The sequence below is a fragment of the Ovis aries genome, chromosome 1 (genome assembly GCF_016772045.2).
Source record: "Ovis aries strain OAR_USU_Benz2616 breed Rambouillet chromosome 1, ARS-UI_Ramb_v3.0, whole genome shotgun sequence".
Classification (NCBI taxonomy): domain Eukaryota; kingdom Metazoa; phylum Chordata; class Mammalia; order Artiodactyla; family Bovidae; genus Ovis; species Ovis aries.
In genome coordinates, this window is record NC_056054.1 from 145,313,371 (window position 1) to 145,337,824 (window position 24,454).

At 35.8% G+C, this 24,454-nt stretch overlaps 1 protein-coding gene across 45 annotated transcripts in view; it reads left to right on the plus strand.

The window, feature by feature from the left end:
* Positions 1-24,454, plus strand: part of ROBO2 (roundabout guidance receptor 2) — a 669,055-nt gene that overhangs the window by 66,943 nt on the left and 577,658 nt on the right. For all 45 annotated transcript variants that reach the window (XM_060416312.1, XM_042230259.1, XM_042230263.1 and 42 more), the window contains exon 2: positions 5,873-6,199. In XM_060416312.1, coding sequence (XP_060272295.1) covers positions 5,873-6,199 — 327 coding nt within the window. The remainder of the gene's footprint in view (positions 1-5,872; positions 6,200-24,454) is intronic.

Consider the following 24,454-nt stretch of genomic DNA (forward strand, 5'->3'; position numbering starts at 1 on the left):
ATGTGAAATCTGGAGAAAAAATTTCTATGGTCCAGTATAAAAAAGAAACTAAAATTATTATTGGAAATTAGTAAACAGGTGCTTTAGAGCAGGATTGGTAAGCTTTTTCTGCAGAAAATCAGATCGCACGCAATATTTCAAGCTTTGCAGACAATACATGGTCTCTTTCTTCCTTCACCTTCTGCTTTTTCCTCCTCCACTTTTTTTTTTTAAAGCAACAGGTAAAACATGTTAAACGATCCATAGCTGAAGACCATATGAAAACTGTTTAGAGCAGTGCTTCTCAAACTTTACTGCACATATGCATTGCCAGGGAATCTTTAAAATGTAGATTCTGATGCTCTGGGTCTGGGGTAGGCTGGGGATCCTGTTTCTGATGTCCCCTTGGATAGCAAACCTTTAGAGGCTAATAGCATTTCATGTAATGAACAGCCCCCTCTACTGTTCAGTTTTTAATCCCCAGTGACTAGCTGACAACTCAGCTATTTTTGTTTTTGTGTTTTAAACAAATAATGGGTTTGTTTTGGTCATAGTATTTTAGTGATTCTTCGTACTTTTAAAGCCTCAGACCCCTCTGAAAATTTATTGAATGCTGTTGTCCCACTAGCCACCTCTCCCTCCTGCCCACAAAAAAATACCCGTTTTTATGCACAATTTCAAAAGAATTCACAGACCTATCTAAGGCTTATTCATCTTACAGGTGACTTCTATAGTTGGGTAATGTCTGAATTTAAGAGAGTTCAAAATTAATTCCCTCAATTTTGATAACATCTTGAAATTTACATGGAAACTGTGTTTTGCATGGGCTTCCCCGGTTGCTCAGTGGTAAGAAGTCTGACAATGAAGGAAATGCAGGTTTAGATCTTTGGGTTGGAGAAGGAAATGCAATCCACAGTATTCTTGCCTGGGAAATCCCATGGAAAGAGGAGCCTGGTTGGCTACAGGTTAATGGGGTCGCAAAAGAATCAGGTCTCAACTGAGTGACTAAACCACAGCAATGTGTTTGCATATTTCCAATTCTGTCTACTTATCTATCTACCTCCTTACAAGTCTATCCATCACCTATCTGACTTGTAAGACCTTTTACTTTTATTTTATGCCCTATTGGTTATTGCTGGCCTGGTGATTACATTTAAAACATAAAACTGTAAATGAGGAAAATAACCCAATTGTTGGCCAGAGTGAACCTGAATTGTTACAATGCCTTGTATTAAATGTTCCACAGTGCCTTTGTATATGACTTTTAAGAACTACTTTATTGAGATACTATCCGTACATATTTTACTCATTTAAAGCATATAATAGTTTTTACTATTTTCATGGAGCTTTCCAACCATCACCATTGTCAATTTTAGAATATTTTCACCACTCCCCAAAGATTCTCCAGTCCCCCTTCACCTCTTGCCCCTATTTCCTATCCTAGACAACCACAAACCTTTTTGTTTCTACGAATTTAACTATTCTGGGCATTTTTGTAAGTGGAATCATTTTGTGACTAGCTTCCTTCACTTAGCATAATATTTTCAGGGTTCACTTATGTTAAAGTGTTTATCAATGTTTATCAGTTCAATCATTTTTACTCTTGAATAACATTCCATTATGTGCATATGTAACATTTATTTATCCACTCATCTTTTAAGGGACATTTGGATTCTTTCCACTAAAAAAAAAATATATATATTATGAATAATGATGCTATGAGTGTTACAGTACATTCATATACAGGTTTTTGTGTGGACATAAGATTTCATTTCTCTTGGGTTATGTGCCAGGCAGTGGCATTGCTGGGTCATATGTTAATTCCAAAACTTTTTGAGGAACTCTGGATAGTTTTTCAAAGTTGCTGAACCATTCTGCATTCCCACCAGCAATATATGAGACACTGAATTTTTCAACATTCCAGACAGTACTTTTCATTTTACATTTTTTGGATTATTGCCATCCTAGTGGATGTGAAGTGTATCTCATGGTTTCGACTTGCATTTGACACATACAATGTTGAGCATCTTTTCATGTGCTTATTGGCCTTTTGTCTATATTTTGGGATGAATGTCTTTTCAAATCCTTTGTCCACTTAAAAATTTGGTTATTTACACTTTTATTGAGTTGTAAGAGCTCTTTATATAGTCTAGATATAAGTCTTCTATCAGATATATGATTTGCAAATTTTTGATTCTGTGGATTGTTTTTCCTTTTTCAAATCATTTTTTCAAGGACAGATATTTTTGTTACATATGATTTTGGTGTCATATTCATGAAGGTTTTGACAAACTGAAGTCATAAAAAATTTTCTCCTATAATTTCTTTCCATTGTTTGATAATTTCAACTCTTACATTTAGATTTTGAATTTTTTATAGCAGTAAAGTTACTAGAATAATACCTAAATGTGACAGCCCTAGAATAGTTTACATATGTCTTAGTAATAAGTGAGTAAAATTCTCTGAGAGCTTGCTGGATTCTAAATTCTATTGCTAAGTTCCTTAGATGTTTTGCCTCTAGTTCTCTTATTAGTCTATTATCTTGTATTTTATTTAATGTGTTAGTGTATTTCAAGTCCCGTTCAGACCTTATCCATGCCAACTACCTAATAAGGCAGTGAACTATGAGATGTAGTAAATTAGCAGTCTAAAACATGGAGACGCAGGTTCTCTTGCAATTGGCAGGCTGGATCTTTACAACTAGCACCACCTGGCAAGCTGTTAGGGCCTTAATACTTATAGCATATAACCTTCTTTATTATCGTGATTCAGGATGTGATTCCCTGTCCATTTTTAAATACTTTGAGTCTCTGTTGTTCCTTTTTTTTTTTTTTTCTTAAATTTTGTCCTATGCACTGTAAATTACTCTTGCTTTAAATACCTAGTAGTTGTACCCACTCCAGTGTTCTTGCCTGGAGAATCCCAGGGACAGGGGAGCCTGGTGGGCTGCTGTCTCTGGGGTCGCACAGAGTCGGACACGACTGAAGGGACTTAGCAGCAGCAGCAGCAGTTGTACTGTGTAAGTTCCTTCTAGAATCTGATGAGATAACAAATGGTAATCGGCAACCTTTGAAAGTTAATCCTCTTCAGAAAAGGAAAGGTTCATTCACTACCAAATTAAATTCCCTTTATTAAATTAAAATATGAATTTCAAATTAATATTGAAAGTTAACTGGAATGACATTGATGAGTAAATATTACTTTTGTTTATTGAGAAGAAATATGCTAATATTAGATGAGTGGTTTGAACATTGTAAGAACTAACTTTTAAAAGCTCATATCTAGATGATCATTACATCTCCAGACAGATTTGTCTTAGCATTTCCTTTAGAATTATTCGCAGCAGCTGGCGGTGTAGCAGCTGGTAGCAACTTTCCACAAATAATGACTTTTGACACTTTATAAATTAAAATATTCAAAACAATACATTATGCAAAATTTTCATCTTAAAATGCCAAATGGGTCCTTCTCTTTGTATTTCTTCTAACTTTTAATGGCCGTGCTTTCCCTGTAGTCAAAGGAAGGATATTGGTACCTGTCACTCTTTCTTACCATGTGAATACCAAATTCTGCGAAGTGTTTATTTTATGATGTACCTTATACTTTCCTCCTTTTTTCTACATTAAGTGTTATTTCTAAATGGCAGGTTCTTTTTTACTGTTCTCTAGGATATTGAGGTAACTCTCACCTGTCTTTTTGCCTCTGTAATTAAAGAATCTTTCTAATACCCGGTTGGTCATGTCACTGCCTCCTCGAAATCAGTGAGCCATATAGAATAAAAGTCACATTCCATATCATGTTATTTTAAGCCCTCTTGTCTTTGGCCATGTGACTGCCTTTCACCCTCACCTTCCATGTTAACTTCCTCTCTGATTATGAACTATTTTATGCATGTACAGTCATTTCTGTGTCCTTTCGCTCATGCTGTTTCTTTGGTGTGAATGTTTTTCTCCTTCTGTTGACATACTATTTTCATTCTTCACAACCCAATTTACTCTTTATTTTTAGTATTTTTATTGGAGTATAGTTGCTTTACACTGGTATGTCAGTTTCTGCTCTATAGCAAAGTGAGTCATATTTGCATATACATATATCCCCTCTTTTTTGGATTTCCTTTCACAGATTAGAGTTCGCTATGCTATACAGAAGGTTCTTGTTAGTAATCTGTTTTATTCATAATAGTGTATTTATGTCAGTTCCAATCTCCCAGTTCAGCCCTGCTCTTTCCCTCTTGGTATTCACGTGTTTGTTTGGTACATCTTTGTCTCTCTTTCTGCTTTTCAAATAAGAGCATCTGTACCATTTTTCTAGATTCCACATATATGTGTTAATATGTGATATTTGTCTTTCTCTTTCTGACTTACTTCACTCTGTATGACAGTCTTTAGGTCCATCCACTTCTCTGCCAGTGACACAGGTTCATTCTTTTTTATGACCGAGTAATATTCCTTTGTATATGTGTACCATGTCTTCTTTATCCATTCCTCTGCTGATGGACATTTAGGTTGCTTCCATGTCCTGGCTGTTGTACATAGTGTTGGAATGAACATTGAGGTGCATGTATATTTTTAAATTAATGTTTTCTCTGGGTATATGTCTAGGCATGGGATTGCTGGGTCATATGGTAGTTCTGCTTTTAGTTTTGGAGGAACTTTTGTACTTCTCCATAGTGGCTCTGTCAGTTTACATTCCCACCATCTGTGTAAGAGGTTTCCCTTTTCTCCACACCCACTTCAGCATTTATCATTTGTAGATATTTTGATGATGGCCATTCTGATTGATGTGAGGTGATATCTCATTGTAATCTTGATTTGCATTTCTCTAATAAATAGTGATGTTGAGTAGATTTTCATGTATGTGTTTGCCATCTGTATGTCTTCTTTGGAAAAATTGATTGGCTGTATGTATATCTTTGGAAGAATGTCTGTGTAGGGCTTCTGCCCATTTTTCTGGAGAAGGCAATGGCAACCCACTCCAGTGTTCTTGCCTGGAAGATCCTATGGATGGAGGAGCTTGGCAGGCTACAGTCCATAGGGTCACAATTGTTTTTTGATACTGAGCTATTTGAACTGTTTGTATATTGTGGAGATTAATACCTTGTCAGTTGCTTCATTTGTACATATTTTCTCTCATCTTGTGGGTTGTCTTTACAACCCAATTTAAATGCTACCTTCTTTGGGGGAAACCTCTTACTATGCTCTAGTTAAAGTTGAGATTACTTTTCCAGATCTTTTCCTATAATGAATTTCTTGGACTGCCATGCAACACTTCTTTCAGCATAGTGATTTAACTTGAGTTCCTCAGTCAGAGATACCTAGGGTCAAATCCTGGCTCTACTGCTTGCTTCTTCCGCAGTTGTGGGCAATTTATGTCGTTAAGCTTCTTCCTCATCTCTTGAATGCAGTTAGTTACTGTTTGTATATAACGTTCCAGTCTTTCATTGTGTTAGTTCTGATCGCACAGTGCCAGCGTGATAATGGTTTGTATGTGTCTGTTCTAGGTACTTGCCCACTTGACTTTCACCTTCAGTAAATAGTAAGCCCTTTGAGTACAGGAAATTAACCTGACTCATCTTAGTATCCTGTCCATTTTACTGGTTCCAAATGAAAATTTCATGCTGTCTTTACTTTTGTTTGAAATGACTCATGGAACATGTTAAACCTAACTCATTAGAATTGAAATATTAATTTATTGCTCTATGGTCTTGTTCCACAAGGACCTTGGGGTGACTTACGAGATGCATAAAGAACAAAAGACTGAAACATAAATAAAATGGTAGTAAGTGCATTTTGAACAATTGAATTGTTTAATTTCATCCATGTGAACCCAAGTGAAACAAAAGCTATAGATAAGGAAATATTAAAGCTTGTCTTCATTTTGTCACGTTTTGTAGGATCTCGTCTTCGCCAGGAAGACTTTCCCCCAAGGATCGTGGAGCACCCTTCCGATGTCATTGTCTCTAAGGGAGAGCCCACCACTTTGAACTGTAAGGCCGAGGGCCGGCCAACGCCCACCATTGAGTGGTACAAGGATGGTGAGCGGGTGGAGACTGACAAGGATGATCCCCGGTCGCATAGGATGCTTCTGCCCAGCGGATCCTTATTCTTCTTGCGCATTGTGCATGGGCGCAGAAGTAAACCGGATGAAGGAAGCTATGTGTGTGTTGCAAGGAACTATCTTGGTGAAGCAGTGAGTCGAAATGCATCTCTGGAAGTGGCATGTAAGTAAACTTAATGAATCTCATAAATGGCATGCACTTTGACTTATTTTTAGTAAGCTTTGATTTATTCCCATGGGTGCTTAATACCTAAAGAACAGAAGTTAACACTTGGGCTAATTTTTACTGTACCTTCTCCAGAGAAAGCTCATCAAAATAATGTATAGCCAAGGTGTTGCAATAGAATTATTTATTGAGCTGGCCAAAAAGTTTGTTTGGATTTTTCCATTATAGCATACAGAAACCTCAACAAATTTTTGGCCATCCTAATATATTGAAGGAGATCAGCCCTGGGATTTCTTTGGAAGGAATGATGCTGAAGCTGAAACTCCAGTACTTTGGCCACCTCATGTGAAGCGTTGACTCATTGGAAAAGACTCTGATGCTGGGAGGGATTGGGGGCAGGAGGAGAAGGGGCGACAGAGGATGAGATGGCTGGATGTCATCACTGACCCAATGCACGTGAGTCTGAGTGAACTCCGGGAGTTGGTGATGGACAGGGAGGCCTGACATGCTGCAATCCATGAGGTCACAAAGAGTCGGACACGACTGAGTGACTAAACTGAATATATTGAAAGAGTGTGGGTATTATACTATTATATTAAAGCAAGGTGGCCATGATGCTGATCATATTTTAAATTTGAATTTTTAATAAGAAATCTAATCAAGTATTATGATTGGCAATGTTAAAATAAAGAGTTTATGTGTAACATGGCATCAAATATAAGGCATAAATTCATTATTGTACCTATTTCTGTTCTGTTTATATGTACCTATTTAATATATTTATACATATTATTTTTTATATCTAATTTTTATTGGGCAGCTTTAAAATGAATATACTCTTTAGTTTATATTAACTCTTTTGCTTCCAGGGTAAATTCAGAGATCATTACCCAAGGCACGTAGGGGAAAATATACTAACAAAAGCAATTATATTTTTTTTTATAAAAAAATGTACTAGAGAAGAGAAGTGATTTCTGTTTATAGTCAAAATGTTCATATACTGGAAGATCTTGCTCAGATTTTATAATCAGTAATAGCTAATGATTTGTCCTGCCTTTGACACTTAATATTATATTTATTTATTAATCATGTAACCCAAATAGCACTAGTAAATCAATATATCAAGACTTTGCATCTACTTGACCATTGACTGCATACCTTTATTTTTTGAATGGTTTTCCAGAACAAATTTCAGAATACATTAGATTTGTTTTCTGGTTTATACATGAGGATTTGGTGTCACAATTTAAACAGCATCATATAATTTTGGTATTCTCTATTTTGAAGAAATATTTTATCCAAGAATTATTTGTGAAGAAGATGGCAGTAATTGAGTTTTAAAAAAATTTGTGCTTTTCAACTTCTTGCATGTACTAGTAGGTGTTCATAGATAAGATAACTGAAATATTTCAGAAGGCATGAGTCTTTTTTTTTTTCTTTACATAGCTGAAATGGGAGTCCTGGATATACTATTTCATGGTCTCATGTATACAATTAACTGATACTATACTCACAGGCTATATGGTATCACATGATTATAAAACTTGTATATATATGTATTGAAATACTCAACAATATATCATTATGTTTATGTATGAAAGCATCTTTTAGTAAAAAAAAAATCATACAATTTCTTACTTAGCCATCTCAATGAAAGTTTTTGCTCTTAAGCATCCAGTATCTAGATTTATGGTTTGTACTAGGAAATCTGGACCCCGCTCCGTGCTTGAAATGTGTAAGTCCAACAGGAAAACACTACACGAATTTGAAAACCCTAATTTATTCTGTGAAGTACTTTGAGATATAAGCATTAGAACTTTTGCTAGCAATGCCATTTTGTACCAGATTAGGTTAGATCCCTGGATCGGGGAGATCCCCAGGAGAAGGAAATGGCAACCAACTCCAGTATTCTTGCCTGTGAAATCCCCTGGCGGGTTATAGACCATTGCAAAAGAGTCAGACATGACTTAGCTAATAAAACAACAACAACAACAAAAAGCTAAGTAATTTCATTTTTATAACTTTATTTTAAAAGCAGTTAGTTTAAATGCAGTTTAGTGAGATATGTACACCCAAGACCTCAAGAAAGCAAATATTCCAAACTGCCTATTTTTGTTTTGAATTATCTTATTTCTGAAACATTTCAAACATATCAAAATATTTCAATGTCAATTCTATTGACTTTTTCCCCCACAGGATCCCTTTATAGTAAATGTAACAGGCATTATCTTTTTCCTTTTATAAATAGAATGAAACCCCTGATGGCTGGATGACTAAGACTCAGACCATAACTTAATGGGGAATTCAGGATCAGGGCATGTTTGTTCTAATTTTCAGTTTTAGATAATTATGCCATATTTGGAAAAACAATCAAATGAAATCTGGCTCATTTTATATTAAAAAATAAAGAAGTTTTAATTAAAAGTTTTATTTTGTCTACTCACTAGCAAATAATGCTTTTTACTTTTTAAATTGAAGTATAGTTGATGGGCAATATTATCGCCATTTCAGGGGTACAACATAGTGATTTACAATTTTTAAAGGTTAAATTTCACTTATAGTTGTTATAAAATATGGGCTATAATCCCTATGTTGTAATATATATCCTGTTAACTTATTTATTTTAAGCAAATAACTCTATTTTTAACCCTTAACTTTCTTCTTAATATTAAATTTTATATAAATCAACCAGTCACTTTTCTGTTGGACAGCTATAAACTTATTTTATTTTCTGAGCCTTATCTCTCTTAAAATTGCTTCTAACACACGTGCACCTTGCACTTTTATTTAACTGAAAGGGTTTCTCTCTTTCCTAGTTGTGTCATTAATAATGAATCAAACTGTTTGAGAAGGAAAATTTGAAACCATGATTTTTTTTTCATGTAATGTAGAAGTAGCATTTTTCTTTATTTTTTAAATCAGTAAGCTTTGAGGAATGCTAACAAATGCTTCTGACTTAGAGAGGAGAACAAGACGGGTTCTAAATTGGATTCAGCTAGTGAATAAAATTCTTTCTTCTAATGCCCTGTCAACAGTTCATGCCATTTGAGGCAACAGGAGATCAAATAATATCCATTTATATGCTGCTGATCCTTTTCACATTAGCTCATCAGTATTCTTCCTTTCCTTGTGTGTTTCATAAAATGTGTTAATATGGAAATCTAGGTCAAAGCATTGTGATATGTCAGTACTATTGATAACCAAGGTATATTTTTATAAAATGATGGGAGCCACCATGGGTCATATAAATGTCTGGCCTTCATATTTTAGGATACAGCATAATTGCTCAATTATGGCACATCTATTCATAAGTCTATTAAAGGAAAGAATGGAAGCCTGAAGACACTGTGTATTTGGAGAACTGAAGGTAGCTTGATATGAGGTTGATGGGCAGCATGAATTAGATAGTCATATGGTAAATCATAAAATCTAGGCTTTTTGCTGTGTCAAAGGAGAATGTTAGAAAATTGAAGATTAGGTTAAAGTGATGAAGATTGAAATCAGAGTAGAGTTGGAAGCTATAAAATCATTCGGGGAAAAGTATATGGTAGATTTTAAATTGTACGAAACAGTGAGGATTGTAAGAAGGAAATAGTTTGAATCATACTTACAAACTGTATCAGTTTGTGGTTGGTTTGGTCAGGGCTATGGTTTTTCCTGTGGTCATGTATGGATGTGAGAGTTGGACTGTGAAGAAGGCTGAGTGCCGAAGAGTTGATGCTTTTGAGCTGTGGTGTTGGAGAAGACTCTTGAGAGTCCCTTGGACTGCAAGGAGATCCAACCAGTCCATTCTGAAGGAGATCAGCCCTGGGAGTTCTTTGGAAGGAATGATGCTAAAGCTGAAACTCCAGTACTTTGGCCACCTCCTGCGAAGTGTTGACTCATTGGAAAAGACTCTGATGCTGGGAGGTATTGGGGGCAGGAGGAGAAGGGGACGGCAGAGGATGAGATGGCTGGATGGCATCACCGACTCAATGGATATGAGTTTGAGTGAACTCTGGGAGTTGGTGATGGACAGGGAGGCCTGGTGTGCTGCAATTCATGGGGTCGCAAAGAGTCGGACACGACTGAGTGACTGAACTGAAGTGAACTGGGAGATAAAGGTAATTCCCAGATGTTTTTGGTGGAGTGACCAGGTGTATTATGATACCTACCATAGAAAGGGATGGCGGATACAGGAGAAATAGAGCTAGTGGGAATAGAAGAGTGCAGTCAGTGTGGTTGCATTGTTTGACATACCAGTGAAATAACAGCAAGGTAAAAATATGCCATGTTCCATTAAGAAAAGAGCTCCTGGAATTGAGAGGTCTTTCCCAGATGGAAGTTGAAGCCATGGAGGTAGATAGATGTGGATGTGAATACCCAGGCAAGCTGAGATCACTTTCATTGTTTGGAGCCCTAACATTTAATGGCAGGCAAAGGAAAGGATTCTAGTGCAGGAGGCTCAGAGAAGGTATTGAGGTGATAGAATATGAGAAATGGAGTGACAAAAAAAATAAGCAGGTGATTTTAAGAAAGAGAAGTATTTAGCAATGCAAGTGCCACAAGGTAGTCTAATTAAAAGTACCTGTGGGCTCCAGGGATGGAAAGAAAGTACAGCAGCTGAAGAATGAGTAGGTGGTGAAGTTGGAGTGGCTCATAACAAGTACCTGTTCTTTCAAGAATTCAGCTCTGAATCGGGTATGAGGAACCACAGCAGGGTATTCCAGCTTCTGCACTATTACCATTTGTGATGGGGTCATTCCCTGCTGTAGGGGCTCTGCTGTGCATCATAGAATGTGTAGCACATCTCTGGACTTTACTGAAGAGTTGCCAGTAGGACCCCTGCAGTGAGCTTCCCTGGTGCTCAGTAGTAAAGAATCCACCTGTCAATGCAGGAGACATGAATTCAATCCCTGGGAAGTTCCCCTGGAAAAGGAACTGGTGACCCACGCTAGTGTTCTTCCTGGGAAATCCCATGGACAGAGCAGCCTGGCAGGCTACAGTCATTGCAAAAGAGTTAAGACACACCCTAGTGACTAAACAACAGCACCCCAAGTTATGACAAAAAAATCTTTCTCCAAGTTCTGTCAAATGTCCTCTTGATGGGGCGGGGGCTGGGGAGAGGGTCAAAATCAGTGGAGAATTGATTTAAGTGTATGCTGCTAAGTTGCTTCAGTCATATACGACCCTGTGTGACCCCATAGATGGCAGCCCACCAGGCTCCCCCGTCCCTGGGCTTCTCCAGGCAAGAACACTGGAGTGGGTTGCCATTTCCTTCTCCAATGCATGAAAGTGAAAAGTGAAAGTGAAGTCACTCTTTGTGACCCCATGGACTGCAGCCTTCCATGCTCCTCCGCCCATGGGGTTTTCCAGGCAAGAGTACTGGAGTGGGCTGCCATTGCCTTCTCTGGATTTAAGTGTATATAAAGTGCTTAAGAATATATGGATAAGTAGCAAAGAAACTTATAAATTTTATCGTGAAATAATTATTGATAAAAAATCTGGAATTTTGGTCTCTGCTTCATCTTGATTTTCATTTCCAATTTCAACAGTCTTGCTTCCTGTTGTCACATGAAGTGTGCAGTTTTATTGATAACCATCCATCTTAACTGATTGTATGGAAGTTAGCCTATTTTTTTTTTATCGTACTGTATTTATTCTCTCTTGTTTTTTTCTTAAATACATAGTTCAGTTTATGAAAGGGAACAATATAATGCAGGAAAAAGCTATTTAGAACTTATCATTGCAGTGGAGATTTGAATCACTTTGCTCATATTTGTTCTTTTATCTTCTTGCTTTGGGGGGAAAAAAAAAAGCCAGAAAGTACTTTTTAAATCACTTGAACTCAAAGAAGGTTTTTAGCCAGGAAAAAAAAAAAAGTGATTTCTACACATTTAGAAAACAGAATTGCAGGGTCTACAAGCAAGGCACTGGGCACCGAAGAATTTAATACATAGTTTTCCGATGGGACCACCAAGAGAGCTGAGGCGTAACTGGTTCAGATAGAGTTTCAGTTTGAACTCCAATGCTCCCTGTGTTTGGAGCAGAAGGAGCACGCAGGGTCCTCACACAGATTGAGGCTGACTCTGATGCAGGCTGAGTCAGTAGCAGCCCCTAGAGATGGCAGCTGTAGCCCCAGGTGGTAAATATATGACAGCAGCTTGATCTATCGACCAGGGTAAGACGGGGTTCTGGCCTAAATGAAAATTCATGAAAAATTGATGAAGTCCCCAGATTATTTTTTCCGTTTCCTTTTCTTTGCACTGAGCCAGTGCAGAGAGGGGAGATTAAATGAGGTGCTGAACGCTTTAGTGGCAAGAAGGTTGTGGTTCAAAGGTCAGGGGTCACTTAGAAACCGATCCTTTTTTTTCCTTCCCCTTATAAAGCAAAACTAAAACACAACAACTTTTCAGATTAGCTACGATTTACCTTTACTTTGATAAAATTTTTTAAAAAAAGCTAAATATTTGACATTTGGCTTTTGATGCATCTACAAAAGAGAACAGATGTTCTCTCATAATTCAATTGGGGAGCTAGAAATAGATGGAATTCCATGACTGTGGGGTGATTTATTCTCTTCTTTCATTTTTGTTCTCTTTTTCTTTCCATTTTTTGTTTCCATGTATGAAGACTCATGCCTCAAGAAAGTCATTTAGAGAAGGAAAAGATCTTGCATTATTTATAAGTCACAGATTGCTAGAAGAGCAGAGCTATGGAACACTCTACAAACATAATGATCCTGTTTGCTTTAAATCCAAACTAAATTGATGTTTTATCTGTACAAGAAAGAAAGGTTATAGAAGTAGACTGACTTTAGTAACAGGAGTCACAGGTGGCATTAAAAACGAACACAAGGTGAATTGTTTCATTGATATTTCCTAATAAATATGTAATTTTTGTTTTTCTTTGTCTTTTCTTTACTTTTAGCTATAAATGAATGTTATCCAGGCAAAATACCTCTATGTTCCAAAAACACATGAGATAAGTTGAGAAAAGGCTGAGCCATAGAGAACTTTTTTTAAAAAGTAATATTTTATTGAGATATGTTGTTGTTCAGTCACTAACTCATTTTGACTCTTTGCGACCCCATGGACTGCAGCGTCCTTCACTGCAGGCTTCCTGTCCTTCACTGTCTCCCCCAGTTTGCTCAAATTCATGTCCATTGAGTCAGTGATTCTATCTAACCATCTCATGCTCTACTGCCAGTTCACATATTATTTGAACATTTACAATATACAATTTAATGTTTTATTTTAGTGTATTCACTGGGTTGGGCAACTAATACCACAACCTAATTTGAACATTTTTGTCACTTCTAAAGAAAATTCTGTACCCATTAGCAGCCAATTCTCATTCTCCTGGATCCCTTCTGCAGTATTCCTAAGTAAACACTGATCTATTATCTGACTCTATATGTTTGCCTGCTCTGTGCATGTCATATAAATGAAATCACGCAGTATATGGTCTTTTTTGATTAGCTTCTTTTCCTTAGTATAATGTTTTCAATGATCATCTTTGTTGTAGGATATATCAGTACTTTATTTCTTTATATTGTTGAATAATATTCTATTGTGTGAATATACCACATTTTTCCATTCACTCATACATTGATGGGAATTTGGGTTTCCACTTTTTGTCAATTATGAATAATGCTTCTATGAATATTCTTCAAGTTTTTGTGTGACCTATGGTTTCATTTGGGGATTCTCTTGAGTGTATAGCTAAGAGTGAAATTGGGTAGTCATATGGTAACTTAACTTTTTGAAAACTTATATGTAACTTTTAAGTGTAGGTAAAACAATATTTAGTAGTGTTATTGAATTCAGTGTACCTAGTGCCCCTCTTTGTATAAAGCAAAGCTATAAAACATTGTCAGTATTTGATGAAATATTATTGACTGGCTGGCATGTTATACTTCCTTGTGGTACATGTCCATATTTTAATATATGATTTAATTAATTAAAATATAAACTAATTAATTATGTGAAGTCACTGGGTGGTCATGAACTAGGTCTTTGACCTAGTTATTTAATTCAAGTAGGTATGATTTGATGAAATAAATTCTGAAATTACTTCCCTTTGTGAAACTTCTTACCAGACCATGTTGATCTTGGCTCCAGTTAAGTTGAATAATCTTGCTGTTTGAATCTTACTTCACTTTCTCCCACTTTTTTATTTGTCATGAAAGAGGAGAATATTCTGGCTTCTCAGGAGATGACATTATCTTTCCTAAGAATAACTGACATAACCTTTCCTGTTCCCATGTTATTTTTCCTTCAAAAAATCATAAAAGTCTATGTTTTTTAATTTGCTAGGAAGGGTTAGAATAAGAAATTAATGGTAATTGCAATAAAAGTTGATTAATTCCAGGAATAGGAAACCAATGTACTGCTCTCATGACACAACTTTACTAAAACAAGCAAACTTTTCTATTTAAATGTATGGGAAGCAACTAGTCAAGTGAAACTGATTTTCATAGATCTTGACCAAGAACAATAGAGGAGCCACTGGCTTTTTCATGATCACTTTATTCATATGAGTTCATTGCTCAGTAGTGTCTGACTCTTTGCAACCCCATGGACTGTAGCCCATTAGGCTCCTCTGTCCATAAATTCTCCAGGCAGGAATACAGGAGTTGATGGCCATTTCCTCCTCCATGGGAACCTTTCTGACCTAGTGATCTAACCTGGGTCTCCTGCATTGCTGGCAGATTCTTCACAGTCAGAGTCACCAGGGAAGCCCCTATTTCTACAGATTTCAACAGAGAATGAAGAGATTTTGTGGAGAGGGTACACAGACAACCACCAAAAACTACTTATACCTTAACATACTTGGTCCATGTTATGAACTAAATAGTAGCCCCCTAATTCACATATTGAAGCTCTAATTTCCACTAATTTCTAATACTTCAGATTATGACTGTGTTTGGAGATTGAGTCTTTAAAGAGATAAACTAAAATATAGCAATTAGGGTGGCTCCTAATCTGTTCTAACTGGTGGTCTTATAAGAAGAGGATGTTTGGACACATAGACAGCAAAGATGCGTGTGCACAGAGGGAAGACCATATGAGAACACAATCAGAAGCTGGTCACGGTCTTCAAGGAAGAAGAAACTCAAACTGCCAACACCTTTATCTTAGGCTTTTAGCTTCCCGAACTCTGAGAAAATAAATTTCTGCTTTTAAGTCACAGGCACTATGGTATTTTGTGATGGCAACTCTAGCAAATTAATAGAGGCCATTTATCTTATAGCAAGCGTAATCACTAGTAAGAGACCATATTAAGAAAATGAATGATAAAAATAAAAATATTGTTTGTGCTCTACAGATCTCATACTGCCTTGTATCCAGTGTTGGTCCAAGAGGCTGTTTTAAAAGAAATTTGTAAACTCAGTTGACAGCATTATAAAGCAAGGATGTATAGACATAGACAAATCAATCTAAAAGGTCTTTAACTAGAAACAAAAGACAATAGCAAATGTTACGGCATTTTTTTGGTGTTAGAGAATAATGTTAGAAGATACAGGTGTGTGCCATGCACACATCTATGTTATTTGGGCTGTTTTGTCTTGTGGCTTTTAATTTTGTAATTCTCCATCAAATTATTTGATATAAAGGTCTCTTATTTAATCTTTACAAATGAAGGTGTGAAATTTCTATGCCTGGAGTATATGTTTGAACTTATGAACTACTCAGAGAGTGTAATGCTCTATTTTGATATCAGGTTTCTGTTGATTGAATTAATTGTATTCAACCCTTCTCCCTTTACAAGTCTCAAGTTGCCCTTCACTCAAATTAGCTTAAATTAATTCTGATTCCAAGAAAGTACACAAAGAAAAGAGAAATTTCGATGTCCTCTTCAAAAGATTATTTCCAAAACCAATTTAATCCTGAGCTCTGTAAACATGTTAATCCTATCCATAGAATGACCGTCAAAAATATTTATAGTAATACTAAGGTATATTAAGACAAAGATCTGTTGAATCCAGGTCTTGTTTTCAATCTCATAAATTTTTTTTTAAGGTAAATGTAAGAAATGTCTAACCTACTCCAGTATTCTTGCCTGGAGAATCCCAAGGACAGAGGAGCCTGGCAGGCTATAGTTCATAGGGTCTCAAGAGTCAGACATGACTGAAGTGACTTAGCACGTACACATGCACAATAGTTGTCTATTTAAGGTTTGGAGGGTTTCCCACCTATAAACCTCCAATTTATTTGATTTCAAGTTGATTCTACTGAAAAGGTATATAGGTTGACATGGTAGTTAGGAAACATAATTATTTTACAGCAACTTGTATGCTTTTCTGCTCAAGATATGTGTTTCATCAGAATGACAGGTTTCCAATTTTTATTCTTTAGATTGAATTTGTTTCTGATAATTATAATACACACATCATTCAATTCTGAAGCAGCTCCCACAAGGTTTCTATAATTACATAAAGAAGGTTGCACTTTTTCCATGCATAACTCAGTATATATGTTAAGCTCTTAAGAGAAGTACAGAAATAAAAGCAGCAGGTGAAATTTTTTTTTTTTTTTTGGAGAAGTTGGTCACAGCCTGTGACTTAACTGCTAAAGGATGAGAGGTTCAGTTGTAATATCAACATATTTTTTCCACTCTAAATCATTAGAACTGGCTTCCCTCTTAGGAGATTTTCATATAAAAATAATATTTTCAACCACTTCTTTCTTACTTAGGGGGTACTCATACATTTTTGTCATTAGGGTATGTTTTTATAAGAATTAATCTAGGAAAATAATATTGGGCCCCTGTTTAGGATTTCTGTGAACTCTCTGAAGTTCCCTAGCACTAACTTTCTGGGACTGCTTAGACATCAATAGTGTCTTTGACTCTTGCACAGAAGTCAAGCAAGGATTATAAGAGAGGTGGATGCTTTGATTATATGACAGACAGATATTGAGAATCTAGACTTGTTTGATGTTTATTTTGCTTTTTTTGTATTTGCAGAAATTCTGCCACCCAGAATAACCCATGGTTACTTACTGGATAGACTAAGCCTGTTAAAAAGTTGATCTTCCCAAAGGCTGCAAGCAAACATGTCATCCCAGGTTATAGGCAGGAAGAAAAGTCTATTTGACTTAAGTCATTGCCCACTGAGTAGCATCTCAAGTAGGGCCTAGAATTCTTGTTGTTGTTGTTCAGTTGCTAAGTCATGTCCAACTCTTTGCAATCCTATGGACTGCAGCACATCAGGCTATTCTGTCCTTCACTGTCTCCCAGTTTGCTCAAATTCACGTCCATTCTGTTATTGATACTATCTGACCATCTCATTCTCTGATGTGCCCTTCTCGTCTTGCATTCAACCTTTCCAAGCATCAGGGTCTTTTGTAATGAGTCAGCTCTTCGCATGATGTGGCCAGAGTATTGGAACTTCAGCTTTAGCATCAGTTCTTCCAATAAATATTCAGGGTTGATTTCCTTTAGGGTTGACTGGTTTGATCTCCTTACTGTCCAAGGGACTGTCAGGAGTCTTTTCCAGCACTGCAAATTCAAAAGCATCAATTCTTCAGCTCTCAGCTGTCTTTATAGTCCAACTCTCACATCCATACATGACTATAGTAAAAACCACAGCGTTGACTAGACAGACCTTTGTTGGCAAAGCAATGTCTCTGCTTTTTAATATGTTGTCTAGGTTTGTCATACCTTTCCTTTCAAGGAGCAAGCGTCTTTTAATTTCATGGCTGCAGTTACCATCTGCAGTGGTTTTGGAGCCCAAGAAAGTAAAATCTGTGACTTCTTCCACTTTTTCCCCTTCTATTTGCCATGAAGTAATTGGACGGGGGCTTCCCAGGTGGTGCAGTGGTAAAGAATACACCTGTCAATGCAGGAGACACAAGAGGTGCAAGTTTAGTCCCTGGGTTGAGATGGTCTCCTGGAGTATGTCAAGGCAACCCACTCTAGTATTCTTGCCTGGAAAATTCCACAGTAGAGGAACCTGGTGGGCTATAATCCACTGGGCTGCAGAGAGTCAGACAGGAGTGAGCAACTGAGTAAAACCAAACTAAGTAACTTACATGTCCCTTACTAGAAGACCTGAGAGACTTTAACTTTTTTTTTTTTTTGATATGGGAATGTTATTTATAAGATATGCAAGGTATATTAAAGGCAGTAAAGGTGAATTAGAATATGGAAAAGTGTGAAGGTAGGATATCTACTTCAAATTAAGGTATGGAAAGGAAAGGCTGAATTAATTTGATGAGTTAAGTTGATACCAGAAGTATAGGAAATGGCATTTCAAAGTAAAATTTGTCAGAAGTTCAAGAAATAAGTTTGTGATCTAGTGATGATGCAAATTTATTTTGCTACATTTTTATGTAGTACTTTTAAGCTTCTACATACTCAACTAGTTGCTGAGGATTCTGATATTTAAAATTAGAGTTGTTTAATAGGTATAGAGTTTCAGGTGTATATGGTGAAAAAGTCCTAGAGATCTGTTGCACAACAATGTTAATATACTTAACACTACTGACCAAATGAAGTGAAGTCGCGTGGCCGTGTCCGACTCTTTGCGACCCCATGGACTGTAGCCTACCAGGCTCCTCCATCCATGGGATTTTCCAGGTAAGAGTACTGGAGTGGGTTGCCATTTCTTTCTCCAGAGTATCTTACTGACCCAGGAATTGAACCCGGGTCTCCCGTATTGTAGGCAGACACTTTACCGTGTGAGCCACAAGGGAAGTCCTATACACTTAATGATTGAGGTGGTATATTTTGTGATAGCTGTGGTTTTTATTTTAACCGCAAAAACCAGAACAGGGCATGATTCATGCCATCACAGAGTGCTCAACAGTGGTATAAAATGTAAGTCTTAGAGTGAGGAATGCTTAAACATGTGAAAATTGAGAGGAAAGAAAGGTTGATTTGCTGAGAATAATGGACCAGGTGAAATGAATTTTCTAGGCGGAAAGTTAGTAAAAATAATCACTGATGTTTACTAAATGCCAAAAAATTTAAGTATTTTATATTCATGGTTTATTTTTAGTGTAATTCTCTAAACAACTTATTATTTTATCTCTATTATATCTGAACCCAACACTTTAACTTAACAATTTTTACATAGTAAGAAGAGCAGGATTTGAACCCAGACAGTCTTTGCCTAGAGTTTGCTTTCTTAACTACCATGCTAAATAGTCTCATTGATTCATTTAAACAAACAAAATCATTTGACACACAGAAGAAATCATTAGCATTCCTTTTAGATATTTTACCCAGAAACTGGGTAGCCAATTCTATATATACAATGAGAATGCTGGATGAAGTCTAAAGCTTCATTTTGGTGCTATAATTCTGTGATTCATGGGATACTAAAGGAAACAAACACCAGAAAGAGTAAAATTTGCTTTCTTTTTTCTTTTATTTAGTTATGTATTGACATTTGAGAGCTCATTAGTTTATTCAAGTAATTTGATTTTCTCTGTACAGTTCCTAGTTGTCAAATATCAGTATCAGGAAAATCCATCACTTTCAGCTCTTATTGACATGTTTGCAGGCCAAAGCATCTTAGAGCTTAAGAATCCAATTTATAAGAAGAATCATCTGTCATTTAATATCTAAAGATAACTTGACTAAGTTTTATAGAGAAAGGAGTATGATAATAGCAATGACACCCTTATAATACTTTCTGCAGTTCTTTGGAAGTTATTAACATATTAATATGCATTATCTCATGGTTATGTATATTGTAAAATGAAGTTCAGTACATAATGTTAACATTGGTCAATTTGACTTTCAGATAACTATTTATTTATATTTAACTTAAAAATTTACTAAGGGAAGAAGAGGTGTTTTCTCAATAAGTGATAACTTGGAGCAATTTTATATTCAAAGGAAAAAAAAGAAGGTCAACTTACAGTTCAAACATGATACAAAAATGAATTAAAAATGAACCAAGTATTTTAATGTAAATCTTAAATTTATAAAACTTTTAGAAAATAGGACAAAAATCTTTGATACCTTGGGTTGGTAGAGATTCCTTAGACATGATACCAAAGCACAAACCAGAAAGATAAATAAATTTGGCACTATTGAAATGAGAAACTTTTATTCTCTGAAAGATCTTGTTAAGAGGATACAAAGACAAGTTAGATACTAGGAGGACCTATTTGCAAAAAACATATGTCTGTCTAAAGACTCGCATCTAAAATGTATAAAGATTTCTCAAAGCTTAACATTAAATGAGACAAATAATCCAGTTAGAAAAAGTGATAAGATATAAAGAGATATTTTATCAAAAAGGATGTATGGCTAGCAAATAAGCACTTGAAGAGATTTAAAAAATCACTTAGCCTTAGAGGAATGCACATTAAAATGGATTATGATGAGCTATCACTACCTATCATGTAGATCATTGTACAGTCACTCTGAAAAATAGTTTGATAATTTCTGGAAACACTTATCATACATTTGCACTCCTGGGTACTTTTCTAAGAGAAAATAATAACTTCCATCTGCTCAAAAACGAGTATATAACTTTAAGAGCAGTTTTATTTGTAAGAGCAATAAACATAAACAACAATTAAAGTGTCCCTCAATAGGTGAATGGTTAAACAAACCACCTTATGTATATACCATGGAATACTACTCAACAATAAAAAAGAATGAATTATTGATATGCACAATGGCTTAGAGAGCTCTCAAGGGCATTATGCTGTGTGAAAAAAGCCATTTCAAAAGTTCACATATTTATGGTTCCATCTATACAACCTCCTCAGAATGACAAATTTATAGTGATGGAAAGAGATTACTGATTGCCCGGGTTTAGAGATGGTGGGGAGAGAGGCTTGGGTGTGTTCATAAAGGGAGAGCAAGAGGGTAATCTTTGTAGGGATGCAATAGTTATGTTTCTTGGCTGTGATGATGGTTACACAAATGTACAGATGTGATAAAATGACACAGAAGCACATTCGTTGCACCAGTGTTAAATTCCTGGTTTTGGTATAGAACTATCATTATGTATAATGTAGCCACTGAGCCGAAACTGGCTCTAGGGTACAGGGGACATCTCTGTACTATCTTTAAAACTCCCTATGAATCTATAATTAGTTCCAAATAAAAGGTTAAAACAAATAAGCTAAATCTTTAAGTAGATATAAGTATATAAAATGTCTTATTAAAAAGCAATAATTTATTTTATGATTTGAAATATGAAGTGTTTTGCTTTAAACATTGATGAATTCATATTTTTTATTATATGGTAAAATTTCCTTAAAATTCACTTATTCAGATTCATAGATTCACTGTTTAGAATGAATAAATTCAACTTGTGTTATGTTCTGTGTGCAGTCCTGAGAATTTCTTTTTCTATTTTTGATTTTTGCTCCATCATGGATTTTGCATTTAATTATAGGGTTTTTTTAATGAAGGGGAGAGAAGAGGGAAATTACGTTAAAGTAAGAGAGAAGTGACTGTTCCTAAGAATAAAGAGTCCCTAATACTTGACCTAATGAACAGGGTCTATGATAAAACTGCAAAAAATCTCTTACTCTAAACGTCATTAGTAGTTCAGATTGAGAAATGTGATCTGGTTTGATTTTTTTTTTTTGCTGTTAAAAATATGGGGGGAATAGCATTAATAGTTTTGAGTACCAGTTTAAATTCACTGTTAACTGGAATACTATTAGAAGAGAAAGATTAAGGATTTAATACTGTTGCAGGTAGAAAAAGTGGAAGGAGTTGGGATCATTTTTGGTAGTTCCTGCCAAACACATCAAGAACTGTCATAGTAAAGAGAGAATATATTTGTTCCATGTTACACTGAGTAAAGAAGAGGACCCGGTAAAGAATCTGCCTGTAATGCAAGAGACCTGGGTCAATCCCTGGACTGGGAAGATTCCCTGGAGGAGGGCATGACAATCCACTCAAGTATTCTTGCCTGGAGAATCTCCATGGACAGAGTAACCCAGTGGGCTACAGTTCATGGAGTTGCAAAAAGTTGGATACAACTGAGAGCCGAAGCACAGCACATAGCCCGTGGATGTTGCAGGTTTGCCTCAGCATGCCAGACAATAATTATGGAGTATGTGTTCTTGGAATTTTAGAGAAGTATAGGCAAATCAAGACCAATATGATGATGTGGTCAGAAGAGAACCTAAAAATTACATACAGCTATATATGTTGTTGTAATTTTGCCTTATATTTCCCTGAAAGGAAATCAGTCTTCATAATAATGAAACAAGATAACAAAACTTAAGCACTAGTGACTTATTTAGTCTCATCACCTTTTATTTACAAGGAATTCCATAAAGTAGGAATGATTCCTTAAATTTAGTATTATCACGTTTCATGAAGAGTCCTTGGAAAAATCTCACTTATTCATATGTCTTACACATCTTATCTTGAAATCCTTTGAGATTATAAGCTATTAAATTAATTGCATTTTGTATCCAGCCACTCATTTCTAACGTATAATTCCCTAGGACCCTCATGTCCGGGTTCAAGAGTGACTTGACAGAAAGGCTAATTTATTTTTGTTTTCTTCCTGGATCTGCTTTGAATATTCTTAAAAGAAGGAGGAATATGCTGTGTTTAATATTCATATAGGATTTTCTTTTAAAAGCAGCTTCTCTCAAAATCCTGCTTTTAAATGGGACTACCTAGAAAGAGGTCAACTTACAAAACCCTTCCTAACTACTTGTTTGGTTCTTTAGGATTGATGGGTAAGCTGATAGAATCTAATCTTCATGTGTGTGTGTCATTAATAGAGATGTAAGAATCTCAATTTACTTTGTCTTTCTCTTTTCTGTCACATCATAAAGAAAAGCTTTACTAATGAAGTACCCAGTGGTAATAACCCATTATATGCTAGGATCTCACTTTATATCAGATGACATGCAAATGAACTGTTCTATTTCTGTGGAGAAAGACAAGGAGTGGTCTAGTTAATCATACTTGAGGGCTGCCATAGTTGTCTTCTGGGAAATATTATCATTATTCATTCTTATTTAAGGGTCCTTATCCTTTGCATAAGAAAATCTCCCATTCATTCCATTTGGGTTTGATGTTAATTACAGGGGCATTAATGGAAGCTTTCTCATAAGAAATGGATGTAGGATTAAATCAGGGGGAAAAAAAATAAGTGACCTTCGGGTGAGTCGGGTCATCATAATAAGTGTGTGTAGAAGCTGGAGGTTGGAGTAAAGTTAGAGATCCGTCACCCACCTTGTGGTTCAGATGTAGAACTGAGGCCTTGCAAGGTGAACTGACTTAATCAAAGCCCCCACCCGATGAGAACCAGGCTCGAAATGACAAATGCCGGAGCGAGCTTCATCAGATAGCAGTGTAGGGAAAAGATAATTTGGGAAATTTCTTTTCCCAGAAAGGACCAAGCTCTAATAGTTTTTTCTATTAAGTATTTCTATGATTTTGGCAAACCTTTTAACTTCTCTGGGTCTCTTTTCTTGATTTTAAAGTAAAGAGATTAGACTAAATCGTTTGTCCTCCAGAAAAGTGAAAGTCTGTCTGAACTTCTGTAGAGCGTTTGCATGCAGTTACTGGATTAAGTTCATTTAAAAAAGATATTTCCAATATATCATTTATGTCTGACTTCTAGTAACTGAGAAGAGCCAATCTTGAATATCAAGTGAATTTAGCAGCAGTGTTTTTAACTGGCCCTTACCCTAGTCTGTGAAAAAATCCTTTCTTCTTATCCCAGATAATATAATCTTTTTATATTTTTCACCTTTAATTCATACAAATTCTGGCTGGCAACAAATAATTGATAATATTGCTGATAAAATGAAGATTTTCCTTAATCATCTACATCTTTTGAGGATTTAACTAATCATGGATCCACATTTATGCAGTCACCAAGTAATTAAGTCATTTTTCTCTTTTCAAATAAGCATCCAGGATAAATAAGCATCTAAGATAAAATTATTTTGAAAATTTATGTACATTCTAGGTAAGTGTTTCTGTTATCTTGATGTTTAATGTAAACAAACATAAGTTTCTAGTGTATAAATTGGATCTTGTTTTGCTTTTCTAAAAGAAAATATGAAACAAATAAACTAATTTTTGAGATATATTTGACTTACACTTAGTGTAAAAAATATTCAGTAAAATACATGTTTGCCACTTACTGATATTTTCATAATTATATGAAATTAAGCCTGGCGTGCTGCGATTCATGGGGTCGCAAAGAGTCGGACACAACTGAGCGACTGAACTGGACTGAATTTCATAATTACATTTAAGCGGGCATATATTAGACTGATACAACATTGCTCTTCTTTTTGGAGCCATCCTATATAA